Below are 15085 nucleotides of genomic sequence, written 5' to 3' on the forward strand. Positions count from 1 at the left end.
TGCCATCCAACCATCTCATCCTCTGTCATCCCCTTCTCCTCCTGCTCTCAATCTTTCCCAGCATCAGGGTCTTTTCCAATGAGTCAGTTCTTCAATTAGGTGGCCAAAGTATTGGAATTTCAGCTTCAGGATCAGTCCTTCCAATGAATACTCAGGACTGATTTCCTTTAGGATTGACTGGTTTGAGCTCCTTGCTGCCCAAGGCACTCTCAAGAGTCTTCTCCAGCACCACAATTTGAAAGCATCAATTCTTCGTGATTCACAATGTTTAAAGGCTATACTTCATTTATAGTTATTATAAAACATTTGCCCTGTATTGTACAATATATCCTTTTAGCTTATTTTATACACAATAGTTTGTTTATGGTCCATTCTTCCCACTAGAAAGTAAGCTTCATAAGAGAAGAAACTTGTTTTACTCACTATTAGAATAGTACACTGCATTAGGATAGCATTAGAATACTACACTGGCTTTCAAAAAATGTTTGTTGAATTTATGACAAGAGAATAAGCAAGCATAGGCCTTCAAAGGCCTTAGTTCCGGTCCCCTGTATGCTACTAAATCATTGAATGACTTTGTGCAAGCAATTCTCTATCTCAGTTTCTTTATCTTGCAAACAGATGTACAATTTCTACCTTATAAAGGCAGTAAAGTGAAATGCAGCCATAGATTTTAAAGTATCTTACACTGTGGAATATATTCTACAGATACAAGGTTTCCTTTCTATCTTGAAGGCTTCCTGAGTTTGAATGAACTTCGCCAAATAGGGAGGAAAGTTTCATTCCCAATAAGAAATCCTTTGTGAATAGGAGAATTGATCGGGCCTCACTTGCAAGACCTTGCCTGCAGCACAGGAAAAAGCATAGGGTGGGGAGGCGGGGAGGTATAATCAGCATCCAGCCTCTTCCAGATGTGCTGGGGCCATGCTGGGGACCTTGGGGCGCCCACAGAAGCTTGCCCCATAGAGACTTCAGATGCCTCTCCGTCAGAAAGGGCAGAGTGATGGTGGTAAAGGACAAAGGTCCCCCCTCATGTTTTCTAAACTATCACGTATCTGTGTTGTTATAATAATCCCAGCCACTGTTTACTGATCACTCAGTCTTAAAACATGGATTTGACATGCATCATTGCACTGCTTTTTCTCCCCAGCCTTCTAACCTCTATTATTCATACAGGAAACCATCAGGGAACTTGATCCAAGGTAGAGTATGTAACTCATAGCTCTGAGTAGCAGAGCCTACCCTTCAGCCCAGGCTTGGCTGGCTCCTGAGCAAGTGCTCTTAACCAATGTGCTAACTTTGCACACAAAGTAAGTGATAACAGAGGTGAGAAGGAAGGGAACTGCAACTGCCTCTCCATTAAGTCAGTTTCACCTTAAGTCTGAACAGGGTGGAAAATGCTGTGATTCTGTAACATGGTTAAAGTGACACATCCAGGCAGCATATTCTAACTTCTTTCCCTTCCTCACCACCCAGGGATTCATGGACATTGACTTAAACAAATTCAAGGAGAGTGGAGCAAATGTAACAGGTTTCCAGTTGGTGAACTACACAGACAACATCCCAGCCAAGATCATGCAGCAGTGGAAAACCAGTGATGCTCGGGACCACACCCGGGTGGACTGGAAAAGACCTAAGGTAAGAGGATGGGCAGCAGGCAAGAAAGGACCTGGCTGGTCCCTTCGCCTGCCCTAGATTCTTGGGTAGTATTTGCCTTTAGAAAAGGACAGACTTTCTAAGAGGAACAAGCTAAGGAAAGTAGATCCATAAAGACTGAGGGTATGGGCACTCCAGAATGACAATGGTTTTAACAAGATAGACATTTTGCTCCTTTTTCATATAAACAAAACTCAGAAGTCAGCAATCCGGGGCTTGTATAATGGTTTCATAATCACCAAACACTTAGACACATTTTCTATCTTCCTGTTCTGCTATCCTCAGCATACAGCTGCGACCTTATAGCCCAAAATGGCTGCAGAAGCACCAACAATTACCTCACTATTCTACCTACCAGGAAGGGAAAAGGAAAATAGAAAGCAAAACTGTTTTCCTTAAGAACTCTTTCCAGCAGTCACATACAGATCTTCCTCTCACATGCTATTGGCCACATCTCAGGAACCTACCCCAGCTAGCTACAGCAGGAACCGGAAAATGGTATCTCTACTCTGGGCAGGACCACCATGTTACACAACTCCAGGGGGATGCTATTAGCATTTATTTCTTCATGGACTGAGCCTCCTAGATTTGTGCAGTGGGCTGGTGCTTCTGGTCAGTCGCATACCTGGCTAAAAATCAAGGAAACTTACCTAACCAATAACCAGTACATTTCTGCCTCAGAGAGTCAACTCCCAATTATCATGCACACTACCAGCCTCTCATTCCCAGCAAGGCAGCTTTAATCCCTGTGGCTAAAATCTATTTTGTTTTCTATTTGATAATGGTTTAGAATAAAGATGGGCTTCCCTGATAGCTCAGTTGGTAAAGAAACTGCCTGCAATGCAGGAGGCCCCAGTTCAATTCCTGGGTCAGGAAGATCCACTGGAGAAGGGACAGGCTACCCACTCCAGTATCCTTGGGCTTCCCTTGTGGCTTAGCTGGTAAAGAGTCCTCCTGCAATGCAGGAGACCTAGGTTCGATCCCTGGGTTGGGAAGATCTCCTGGAGAAGGGAAGGGCTACCCACTCCAGTATTCTGGCCTAGAGAATTCCATGGACTCTATAGTCCATGGGGTCACAAAGAGTCGGACACAACTGAGCGATATTCACTTTCACTCCAGAATAAGAATAGAGGATAATTTCTCTTTCCCACATCAAATCTAACAGCTTGGCAGTGGCTACGGGGAACACTGTGTTGAGAAGGATTCTGAGGCTAAATCTGTTTATCCAGGGCCAACTGTGGATCCTTGCCAACTTTCTCTTGCCCCTGGTCAGGTTCATTTTGTAAATGTCAGGCCACTGAACCAAGACACTGTCATCCCAGTTTTGCTCAAACTGATTCAGGAATTTAGAAATAAAGGCATTTCAACATGAGCTTAAGCAAGCAAAATCACAAATATGATTTCAAGCAATGAGTAAACTACAGAGCAGTTTCATTCATTAGCATGTGACTATCCCACCCAATTTCCAAAAGATTGGAAATGATTATAAAGATAACCAAGTGTAATGTCTTTACTTTAAAAAGGAAATATTTGTGTGTCTATGTGCATGCACACTCAGTGGCTAACTCATGTCCAATTCTTTGCAACCCCATGGTCTATAGCCCACTAGGCTCCTTCTGACCACGGGATCTCCTAGACAAGACTACTTGAGTGGGTTGCCATTTCCTTCTCCAGTGGATCTTCCCAACCCAGGGATTGAACCCATGTCTCCTGCTTGGCAGGTAGATTGTTTACCACTGTGCCACCAGGGAAGCCCCAAAAGTAAAAGAAGCAAAGTTAAAAGCAAAGTTAAAAGGAAAAATACCTATACATTCATTCTACAAGACTGCACTGTGAACTTAGGATGTACCAGAGAACATGCTAGACATCAGAGACAAATTAATGAGAATAGATATGATTGCCAGTGCTGGGAAATGTTGTTCTGGATTGTTATCTTGCTTTTGTTTCAACATTTTAGTACCTTCTTAGATAAGAGGGGGATAAAATTGAGGCTTAGCATGGAGAAGCACAAGAGGAAATTTTGTGGAATATAAACTTGCCACTTGAGTGAGCTGCATGCAGAAATAATTAAGAGCTTACCCTTCTCAGATTATTCTTTTTTTTCTTTTACTGTCACCAGGGATGGTGGAGTAAACTGTTCTTCTTGGCTCCCAATTGGTGACAGAGAGAAAACCAAGTCGTTTTCATGGACTGTATCAGACAGATACAGATGTGTTGTATTTAACTTAGATGTTTTGTATTCAATCTATGTCTTCCCCCCCCCATGAACCAACATTGTAAAATGGATTGGATAGAAAATTCTAGAATTCTCTTTGAACCTCACAACCAACAATAATACTGAACTCACAGTTCAGGAGGGCAATATTGGCTAGGGAGGTGGAGCAGCAGCCCCACCTGAGAGACAGGTGCTTCCTGGCTTACAGCCGCTCCCCATCCCCACCATACCCCCCATCCCTGGCTCACTGCAGGCACCCTCATCTCCAGGAAGCTCCTTCCCAGGTACAGCTCCCACCTGCCTCCCTCCCAGCTCTCTCTCTGACACCGAACTGTCTCTGTTCCTCCCACCAGTACACTTCTGCGCTCACCTACGACGGGGTGAAGGTGATGGCTGAGGCTTTCCAGAGCCTGCGGAGGCAGAGAATCGATATCTCCCGTCGAGGGAATGCTGGGGACTGCCTGGCTAACCCAGCCGTGCCCTGGGGTCAGGGCATCGACATCCAGAGAGCTCTGCAGCAGGTGAGGCTGGCAACGATGGTGGCCCCACCCTATGGGAGCCTCGCAGGGGATTTAAGCATCAGTGTCAGGTGGGATGTAGCTATTAAAAAAAAAAAGGCAGAGCACACCTGAAGTTTGGACCACCACTGCATTGTGTCTGTGGCTCTGACATATAGGAAAGGTCGTGTAGAAATTTGAAAAACAAAATTAAAAAACTTAATAGTATGGACTAGTCATTCCTGACAGCACAAGAGCTCAATTTTCTGCTTAGGGATTATGCTAAGAAGGGGAAGCCAGGGATGCTGTATTTGAAAGGGGACTTGAGAGACACAAGGATGAAACTGAACCATTTTTGCAGGCTCTCAGAGACTCTGCTCTCTTGCCCTGATTTTCTAGATTTCTTCATTATCTTTGCTATCTGTGCACATGTCAGGATGGGACCCTGAAAATGTTTCTCAACACTTCTGATTCTATTTTCTTGCTTCTCAGCATTGCAATCATCAATTTTGCTTGCACTTAAGAATGAGCAAAGAACAGGGATATAAAATGGTCAGGATCTTCCAATCAATTGACTCTGCAGAGGATTCTGAGGCTGAATCCAGATTCAACAGGGAGGAATATAAACACTCAGTGACATGTCTGCTGTGGAAGCAGGATGAGACAGATACATGTGAGCCATGTGTTTAACATTCCTGGTTTAGAAGGTTCTGGGGACTTGCCCAACTTTATCATTCTCTGAACTCCTAGAAATCTCTAGAAGTTTCTAGAAGCACCTCAAGCACAGACTAGTTCTCCAAGTCCTGACACATACCACACTATATGATGCCTCTGATGCCTCCTGAGAGAGACTGTATTTCCAAAGGGGACTGGGCACAGAGGGCAGGGATCACTTCAGAGGAATGTCCAAGTATCAGACACAGTGGCGAGTCAGCAACAGCAAGATGTTTTGGTGCAAACGACTCTCAGGACCTGCTCTCTCCATCCAAGAGAGGAGAGGAGCATTTCTGAATGAGGGAGAAATGTAGAGCAAAACGTACAACTGTTCCCATTTGTTTTCCAACCACACATGCACAGCTCTAGCAATTTTTACAACCTGGAGAAACACGCAAGATGGGAATATCATCAGTTGTTCTTTAGCTTGGATGAAGCGCCTGCATGTGGAGAAGAACACAGACTTCTGTCCTTTGGAATGAAGCAAAGCGACTGCCCTGTGGCTAGATGCAAACGGGTCCACCCACAGCCCTTTCTGCCCCATCCCCCGTCACTGTGCAGGGTGGCCCGAATCACCAGGCAGCAAGAGCTGACAACCCAGCAGCTTAAGAACGATTGTCAAAGATGCGGTGCCTGCCTTCTGGCTTATTTAAAATGCTCTTCCAGGCTCCACAGTCAAGACAGCTTCTGTTTGCAATGTGAAGCTGGTTTCAGAAGGTCCCAGGGACTTGCCCTCAGCTTCACAACCCTTCCAGCTCCCTTACCTCTCTCATCTTAAGGATGGCCCTGGAAGGATACGCTGACATCACCATGACAGTGATGAAGCCTGGAGACGATGAGAGTGGCAGAAAGGACACTGACTCAGGAGACCTGGGGTCCAAGACCAGCCAGGCCCTTGAGTCTCAGGGTGACCTTGAAATACTCATTCAGATCTCCCACACCCTTCCCTTTCCTTACCCATGACAATGAGGCAATCAGAGAGACCACTCTCAGTTCTCAACTGGCTTATGAATTCTAAGCATCGAATTAATTTTCCTTATGCTCTAACCCATGTCTTTCTGGTTGTAACATGCTCAGTCTTCTGCTTCTGCCCTCAGTGGGGTTGAGAGGAGGCAGTTGCTTTCATCAAAATAATAATGATCTCCTCTATATCAGGGGTGCCCAAACTCTAGCATCTAACGTCTGGTGATCTGAGGTGGAGCTGATGTAATATTAATAACCATAGAAATAAGTACAAAATAAATGTAATGCATTTGAATCATCCTGAAACCATGGCAGGGGCCACTACCCTGGTCATGGAAAAATTGTCTTCCACAAAACTGGTCCCTGGTGCCAGAAAAGATAAGAACCACTGCTCTATACTGTCTTGAGTCACGACATATGTATGCCAGTCAGCTTGTTCCTGTGAGCCTACTGTATGCTCTGGCCTAGGGCCAAGCTCTGGGGACAATTAGAGAAGGCAAGGCCTGTCCTCAAGAAACTCTCTTTAGTATCTACTGTGGCTAGAGGTAGGGTGGGGAGAACTAGCCGCAAAAACAAAAACAAAACATCAACATTCTGATCCGAAGATCAGCTGTTCAAACTGAATCAAATCTTTGTTTATCACTTCAAATCACAAAAATGTATGGCAGAAAGAGACCTGAGAGATGACGACTCCCACTTTTCCTTACATTAGAGAGGAAGCAGCTGACCCAGAGTGGGCAGTAACTCCCCCAGAATCACACAGCAGCTTAGCAGCAAAGACTGTCACAGACCCCCAGCTGGGGCTCCTCCTCCTGCCTCTAGCCTGTCCTGTGGCCCCAAGGACCTTTGCTTGTACGTACTGAGCCTCAGGGCCTTCCACACACAGTCATGGCTGCTGTCTAGCCATTTCACCCTCTAGACCCATCTCTTTAAATAGCCATGCCACTAGGGAGAATCTGTGTGCCCACAGCAGACTGGGTAAATCCCAATGCCAGTCAGTCCTTAGATCCCAACTTGGGATCTCAAGTCACTTCTACCCTGACCTCTGACCTTCAGGTCACAAGTGGGGAGGGACCTGAGGGTCAGGTTGTGGTCAAGCTGGAAAGTCTGTGAGTTAGACCAGGAGGAATAAGCACATTACTCTAAAACTAAGGGTCATACCAGCTATGACATGTCCAGGGCTCACTATGCACAAGGTTCTGAACATATTTTACACGATTGATCTCACTGAATCCCCTATACTATAACCCTCTGAGGTAGCTGGTTTTATTAACTGTGCTTTATAAATATAGATACTGAGCTACACAGATGTTCAAGAATTCCCCCAAATTATACAGCTAGTTAGTGGTAAAGGTGGGATTCCACCCCACATCTCCTTGCTACCTCACTGTACCCTTAACTGCTCTGCTTTGAAGCCTCAAAGGCCCAGCCCAGCACATAAGGAGGAGCTCTGGCCCAGCCAGCTACAGCACGTGGCCTTGGGTAATATCCGAGGGCCTTGGCTCCCCCTCACCCCGCTACAGTTTCCCCAGGAGCAGAGTGAAGATAACTCAGTCTCCTGCCTGCCCCCATCTCCTCACCCTGCCTGTCATCCAAGGAGCCACTCAGAATATTAATGATCCCACAATCCTGGAACTCCTCAATGCTCCAGGGAAGAGGAAGCATTAGGGTACCTATAAGTTGGCTTCTGGCTGGCAGAAAAGAGTGAGTTCCCCAAGTCAGACTCTTAGCATTTACGAGGTCATCGGCCCTTTGAGGATATGACAGGACAAAAAAAGCTTTATATCTTTTCCCCAGAAAAATGCACACGCACACACATATATTTTTGCATGACCATGAGTCTGGGGGAACCACAGACACTTCCAGAAACCCAGCTAAGAAGTTGAAGAATTGAAGTTGAAGAATATCTGCCCTAAATAATGATCAGCTCTCTTAGCATTTGTGTTTGCAGTTTGTCAGCCAATGATCACACACATCAACGTGAAGATTAACAGGGCACTTCGCTAGATGAGGTCATGGCAGGGGGAGAGGAATAAGGGTGTAAGACACAGTCCTGCAACTCAAACTGAAGACCCAGTGTTGAAGGAAAGATAAGCCCCTAAGAAATAATTGCCATAAAGTTGCGGGTTAGGAGCTAAATCACATACATAGCCAGGCTGTTGGTGCTCTGGATGGTCAGAAAAGAATGCTACGACTGAGGACTATGGACATTACCAGACTATCTGTAGGCAAGTGACTGGGGCTTTAAATAGGATGACCATATAATTTATCATCCAACCTGGGACACTGAGGAATGAAAGGGAGAGCTATGACCAGTTATCCCAGAACAAGAGATATAGACTGGATCGATCACAAGCAAACTGAGATGGATGGTCATGTATGCCTTAAAGGAAGGATGACTTTGAACAAAGAGTGATCTGGGTTTTGGAGGGTCTGGGTGAGGATGTAAAGGATACCAGCAGGAGTCTACAGCGAGGGTACAAGGAGGACTCCGGGGCAATTAGTACGTTAGGAGGACAAGAGCTGGGCTCTCACCATGCCTCCACCAAGCACTATCTGGAGGATCCTGGATTAATTGCTCAACTTTTCTGGCATTAATTTCCTCATCTCTTAAGTGAGTATAATCGTCATAACACTGCCTCCCTTTCTGGCTTGTGACAAGGTTCAAAAAGAAATCTTTTAAAGGATAATATATAAGTTTCTTTGAAGCTCAGGGCAACTGCCTGAGATAGCTAGAGCCAGGATTATTCTTCCCATTGATCAGGTGGGAAAGTGGAAGCTCAGAGGGGTCCTGAGACTTGCTTGCCCCACTAGAATAACCAGCACGTGGTCCCCTGGGCCCTGGTCCACAGACTCTGGCTTCCCACACCCAGTGGGCATTCAGGAGGAGGAGCCAAGAGAACAGACCCACCTCAAGGCAGCCACAGAGAGGCTGTAGAAACCCTGGGCCAGGGTATCTCCACCGCCCCCACCCCCAGGGCTGGAGATGCAGGAGTCAATCGTCAGGGCTAATGGCTCAAGTAGTAACAAGCACTCTCCCGGCACCAGCAGGAAAGAACAAGTATGCTTCAGCATCTCATGGATGGCAGACACTGAGCTGGCACCCAATACAAATGACAGGAAGTCCAAGGTTAAATCCCCATCTTTCATGGAGGGAGTCAGCAGGTGCCAGGATAGTGACGGGAGGCCCAAGAGGCAGGAACTCAGGAAGACTCCAAGTCTCCCTTGGCCTGACTCCTGTCACCCCAGTGTGGGGGTGGTGTGGGGGATGGGGGCTCAGAGGCTCAGTCCTGATAGATAGGATGGCAGTTTCCAGATGTGGCCAAAGCACACGTTTCTGAGAAGCTTATTCCTCTAAGAGTCCAGACTGTCCTCATAAATGGTTTGGGGCTAATCTAGCCTCTTGACCTCCCCCCTTGCTCTGCCATCATGGAAGGGTAGTTCTGGGACATCTTCTTTCCCACACTTTAATTTATCTCATTTCTATAACTAGACAGTAAACAGCCTTCAGCTCACCAGGCCTCTCCTGACTTGCTGTGAATCCTGAGCACAGGTGCCACAGCTCTGAGTCTCAGTAATCCTGTCTGTACAATCAGCAAAATAACCTCTGCTTTTGCCACTCGCTGGGTTTCTGGGAACATCACACAAGCAGCATCTTGTGAAAACAGTGTGGCAATGTAAGAGGTCCTCAGGTCACAAAACTTTGCTGCTGATGATTATTTTTTTGGAAACTGAGAAAGGCATGTATAAATGACACAGACAAGACTCTCATTTCTGTGGAAAGAATCCCCTGCTGTGAGGCCACAACTTATCATGCCCATGTTAAATCTTACTGTCCACACTTCATACCCACTGAACACAGCACAGCAGTAGCAGCAATAGTAGTAATCATCATTATCTTCACCATCACTGTCACGTAAATAACAGATACCATACATTGAACATTATTTATGTCCTAGACAATATGCTAAACATTTCAGTCCTTTGAAGAGGAAACTAAGAAACAGGCCTAGTGACTTGTACAGAGGAATTAGCGCGTGGCCTGGGGAAGGCCCAGCTAGAATAGAGGATGGCAGCTGTATACACGGAGAACACATGACTTTACACATTTCTGTGTCACCTCTCAGAGCCAAGGACAGTAGCGTGGTCCTCCGTTTGAGAGGCCACTTGGTATATGAAGTGAAGAAACCAGAATATGTCAGAAGCTCTGGATTTTAGACCTGCCTTAGACACTTGTAAGTCCTAAGTCATGAGCAAATCACTTTGCCATCCAGAGTCTGGGTTTCTGCCATGAAAGTGAAGACTGGGACTTCCCTGGTGGTCCAGTGGCTGGGACTCCATGCTCCCAATGCAGGGTGCCCAGGTTTGATTCCCGGACGGGGAACTAGACCCCACATGCTGCAACTAAGACCTGAGATAGCCAAACAAATAAAATAAATATTAAAAAAAAAAAAGAAACTGAAGATCCTAATCTCTCTCTAACAAACCTATCTCAGGCGTTCCTCTGAATGAAGATAAAGTAATATGTGCAAAATGCTTCATAAACACTTGGAAAATGGTGGTAGTATTAATAACACTATTAGTAACAATAAAAATAAGAGCTAGCCTTTGTTGAATACTTGCCATGGGGCAAGCATTGATCAAAAAATATCTAATTTCATTCTTAAAGCAAGCTTAAGACATAATTAACCCTAATGGGTCCCATTAAACAAATGAGGAAACTGAGTCATAGAGGCATTAGGCAATTTGCATATGAATTATGACATAATGATAATTAGTATGACACTTGACACTGGGGCCAAAAATAGATGCCTGTTTGAATCATTAATGACACATTTCTGTTTCTGAAAATCATCTGCACATCTGTCCCAGTCTATTTTTCCAAATGAGTCACATGAGCTGGCATACAGCAATGAATGGCAAGCTAAAGATGGGCCAGAGATGACCAAGGAGAGAAGGTGAAGCTGCTGATGGATTAGAATTGCTCTTGTCTCATTCTTTGTAGCAGGATCGGTGCTTTGCTTTCCCTTTGAAAAGCAAAAGTAGCCTAGATTTTCCAGAGTGAGAATTTCTCCAGATTTCATCTCAGAGAGTGAAGAATTTGTTGCATAATTTGTTCAGTGCTCTAGGCCTATTGTGACCTCCCTACTGAGACTTCAAACCAGGAGGTGATGGGAGGGTCAGCCTGAGAAGAGACACACTTTTCTTTCTTCCTTCCTTTCTTTCTTTCCTTCCTTCCTTCCCTCTCCCTCCCACACACCCCATCTTAAATACATATATACACCCCAGCAACTCTTATAACTTCCAGAGGCAGAGGGGTTGGTCATTCACTGTCAGAAAGTGGTTACACCCTGCAAGGCTTCCTTTGAAGCCTGTTTGAAGAGCAGGGAAATAAATAATGCTGGGTTAGAGGGCAAGGTTCATATTGGTTACTGGTACAGACTCATCTCACTGGCCTTAGGCCAGACAGATCTGAGGACACATGATAGATCATGGTTGGAGAATGTGATTTCTAGTACCTGAGCTGATGACACACAGCTAGACTCATCCCCAATTTGAGGGTGGACCAATTTTATTGGTCACCTCCAGAGCAGCAGGCTTGGTCACAAAGATCTTGGATCCCCCATGCTGACCACTCAGCCTTTAAAATGAGCTTGAATATAGGAAGTCATGAAAGTTTAATCCAACTCATTTGTGGAGAAGAAATCCTATGAGACATATTTGGGGGCTTCCTATACACATGTTGATTCAACAGCTGAGACCTGTTCAAAGTCCTACATGATCTGGTCTTACCATAAAGAGTTTCCTCAGATGCTTTAAAGTTTGCATAGCACTTTCACATTTGTTGTCTCACGTAAGGTAGATGGAGCAGGAATTTTGGAAACTAGAGGCTTAGAGAGGTGATCATCCAGTCACTTGGCTGTTCAGAGGAAAACGGGTAAAACCCAGGTCACCTAATTCTAGGTATTCAGGTTCCCAGGTATTTTATTCCCTGGCCTCACAAAGGAATTACAAAGCAACACTGAGGCATAGCCCAAAGTGTCACAAGGCTGGCTCCCAGTCCTAGGTCTTCCCCTGACTCACCAGGGAGGGCACACCAGTCTCTTCCTTCATGGGTCTCCTTCAGTTTCTGCATCTGAAGGTGTGTGTCTGAGGAGCGGTGATTCTCATGGTGGTGGTCCTGATAGGGTTACGGGATTGAGGATGGCACAGAGATTTCCTATGAAGATCGACTTTGATCCAGTCTTACTGTTGGCCATGGCCAAAAGCAATGAGTGAAGCAGTTTCAGGAGGAATTTCATTTTAATAGGAGAACTGTTCTCCAACAGTTATGCCTGCTCCAGGAAAGGAGTAGAGAGGTGTTTAGGATTGATGCTACTCTAAGACTTCATCCCATGTAACTTTCTCAAGTTCTGGGCTGTCAGTTCAGCAGAAAAAGCCAGCAAATGAAGAAACATGAAGCGCAACTTCAGAGTTCACTGGTCACCACCTGGCTTTTTCTTGCAGGTGCGGTTTGAAGGCTTGACAGGAAATGTGCAATTTAATGAGAAAGGACGGCGGACCAACTACACCCTCCACGTGATCGAAATGAAGCATGATGGCATCCGAAAGGTAAAGCTCCCTTTGCTTCCATTACACAGGGAGGAGAGGGCTGAACAGAGGCTCAGGCTGGAGCTGAGGGCCTGGGGAACACACTGTCCTGGACTGGATCTCTTAGAAGAGAAGCAGGCAGTTAGGATTCTAATCTGGGCTCTGTTGCTAGCCAGCTAGGATTCTGGGCAAGTGAGTTGTTCCTCTGAGAATTGATTCACTGCAAAATGGAGATAAGATCTCTACCTTTGCCTTGGGGTGCTTGTAAAGATCCAAGGGATGGGAAAATATTTTGAAAAAAATGAAGTAATAGATGTGTATAAAATGCCACTACTGTTCCTGAGGGATTTCAAGGAAGAACTTGAGAATGATGGTTTATTGAGGAAGTTGCCTGGAGAATCCCAGGGAGGGCGGAGCCTGGTGGGCTGCCATCTATGGGGTCGCACAGAGTCGGACACAACTGAAGCGACTTAGCAGCAGCAGCAGCAGCAACCATCTTTTCCTAATCCACACTTGGTCATATTCTCTCTCTCTCTCTCTCTCTCTCTCTCTCTCTCTATATATATATATATATATATAATATATGTATATATATATAATGTTTAGTAAGCATATATGTGCTTACTAAACATTTTAGAATAATGTTCAAATTCTTGGAGAAAACATTCAGAATTCTACCAGACTCTGCATTCTGGTCTTGCCAGTTTCTCTGACCTTGATCTTTGACGCTCACTTTCTTCGTTCTTCCATTCCAGTCATTCCAACCAACGTTCACTACCAGGAAAACATCATGTTCTTTCTCACCCCCCAGCCTACAAACATGTTCCTTCTGCCTAGGACTTGTCTATCCTATCCCCCTATTCTAACCTGACTTCAAGAGTCAGGGTAAATGCTGCTACCCAGGAAAGCCTTCCCTGGGCTTCCTTGTTATGCTTCGTGGCCACCTCTATTTTACTGCCCATGGCCTTCACCACATCCCTAGTTCCTTGGGGTGGCACAGTGTGGTAAATAAGAGGCTGTGCACACACAGTATGAAGCTGGTAGAGTGTCAGAGCATCAGCCCCGGGATCCTGGGATTCCATCCTGGTGTCACCATTTACCAGCCTGTGACTCTGAACAAGTAAATGAGGTTCCTTGTGTCTTAAGTAGGGATTAAATGATCTAATGGGTGCAGAAGTTCTGAGGGCTGGGCCTGGCACATTGCAGACTAGGTCTTAATCTCTCAAACCTGATACTCTCTATGCCTGTGCTGTCAAATACAGTTGCCACTAGCCATGGTTGGCTATTTCAATTTAATTCTAAATAATGAAAATTTACAAGCCCCTCAGTTGCACTAGCCACGCTTCAAGTGCTCAACAGCCACAGGTGGCTAGAGGCTGCCACACTAGACAGCACAGATGTCGATCATACCCATCATCACTGCAGGTTCTACTGGACAGTGATGCTCATGCTGTCTATTCCCAAGCCTGTGGGCTTCATGGGGCGCTGGGTGGCATGGTGAGAAACACTGGCAGAATGGTTACAAGTTGCGGCACTGAAGTTAGACACACCAGGAATTAAGTCTCTGCCTTACTCTCTACTATGCACATGACCTTGAACAACTGAGCCTCCCAGAACCTCAGTGACATCATCTCCAAATGGGGAATAATGCCCTTTATCTCACAGGACTTCCATCAACACTGAGTGAAACAATGTCTGCTACCCCCTCGCCTGTGTGGAGGGGTTCCCCAAAGCAGCTCCTGGCATGGACTGGACATCCAACCCATGTTTTGTTTGTCTGTTTCAACTGCCTTCTTTAGGCCACAGGGATTTTTATATCAGCCTTGACTATGAGTGAGTCAGGCTGTGCAAGCCCATGGAATAGATAAATCAGCAAACCGAAATAACAGAGTAACTTTAAAATCCACGAGCAAATGGTTGTGCTTTATTTTGCTGGTCTTGGGGCTGTTTTTCAACTTACTTTCCAATGACTAAATCCTTTCTTTGAACGTGGGTTTAGGCAGCCTTTGGTTACAGGGAATCTGACTTTCAGAAAATCAATTCCTCCATATCTGTGGCTTCAGGTCTTTTACTCAATCAGCCTGCTAACAAAGTAATTTCTCAGATTCATGGGCAACCTTGTTGTGCTGGTTTCAGTGAACAATGCGTGGCCTTACCTGATGTATGTAATAAAAAGGGACTGCTGCTGTTTAACTGGGAGCCTTGGGGTCTCTCTCCCGATCTTTAGGCACGTATCCTGGCCACTGATCTGCCAACACACACTCTAGGTGTCTGCGTCCAATTTGACACCCTATTGAAATGTGAGTGGTCTCTGGGCATACATTCATCCCACACTTCGGAGCTTCAAATGCCAGAATGTGCAGTGGCTCCACTAAATCTAAAGCCTTGTGAAATGCCATTCAGAGATTGCACTTCACCATGGGGTACTGATTCAAATAGGGATCTCTAT

At 45.5% G+C, this 15085-nt stretch overlaps 2 protein-coding genes across 10 annotated transcripts in view; one reads left to right on the forward strand and one right to left on the reverse strand.

Moving 5' to 3' along the window:
- LOC145508725 (uncharacterized) overlaps positions 1-15085 on the reverse strand; it is a 617339-nt gene that overhangs the window by 343594 nt on the left and 258660 nt on the right. The window lies entirely within an intron of this gene.
- Positions 1-15085, forward strand: part of GRIA1 (glutamate ionotropic receptor AMPA type subunit 1) — a 337441-nt gene that overhangs the window by 212221 nt on the left and 110135 nt on the right. For 3 of the 4 annotated variants that reach the window (XM_081495905.1, XM_081495904.1, XM_081495907.1), the window contains 3 exons: positions 1477-1638; positions 4225-4392; positions 12553-12657. In XM_081495905.1, coding sequence (XP_081352031.1) covers positions 1477-1638; positions 4225-4392; positions 12553-12657 — 435 coding nt within the window. The remainder of the gene's footprint in view (positions 1-1476; positions 1639-4224; positions 4393-12552; positions 12658-15085) is intronic. The other variant, XM_081495906.1, reaches the window with a different exon arrangement.

This window comes from Giraffa tippelskirchi, chromosome 6, assembly GCF_054371585.1.
Source record: "Giraffa tippelskirchi isolate mGirTip1 chromosome 6, T2T-mGirTip1v1.2.pri, whole genome shotgun sequence".
In the NCBI taxonomy this organism is placed as follows: Eukaryota; Metazoa; Chordata; class Mammalia; order Artiodactyla; family Giraffidae; genus Giraffa; species Giraffa tippelskirchi.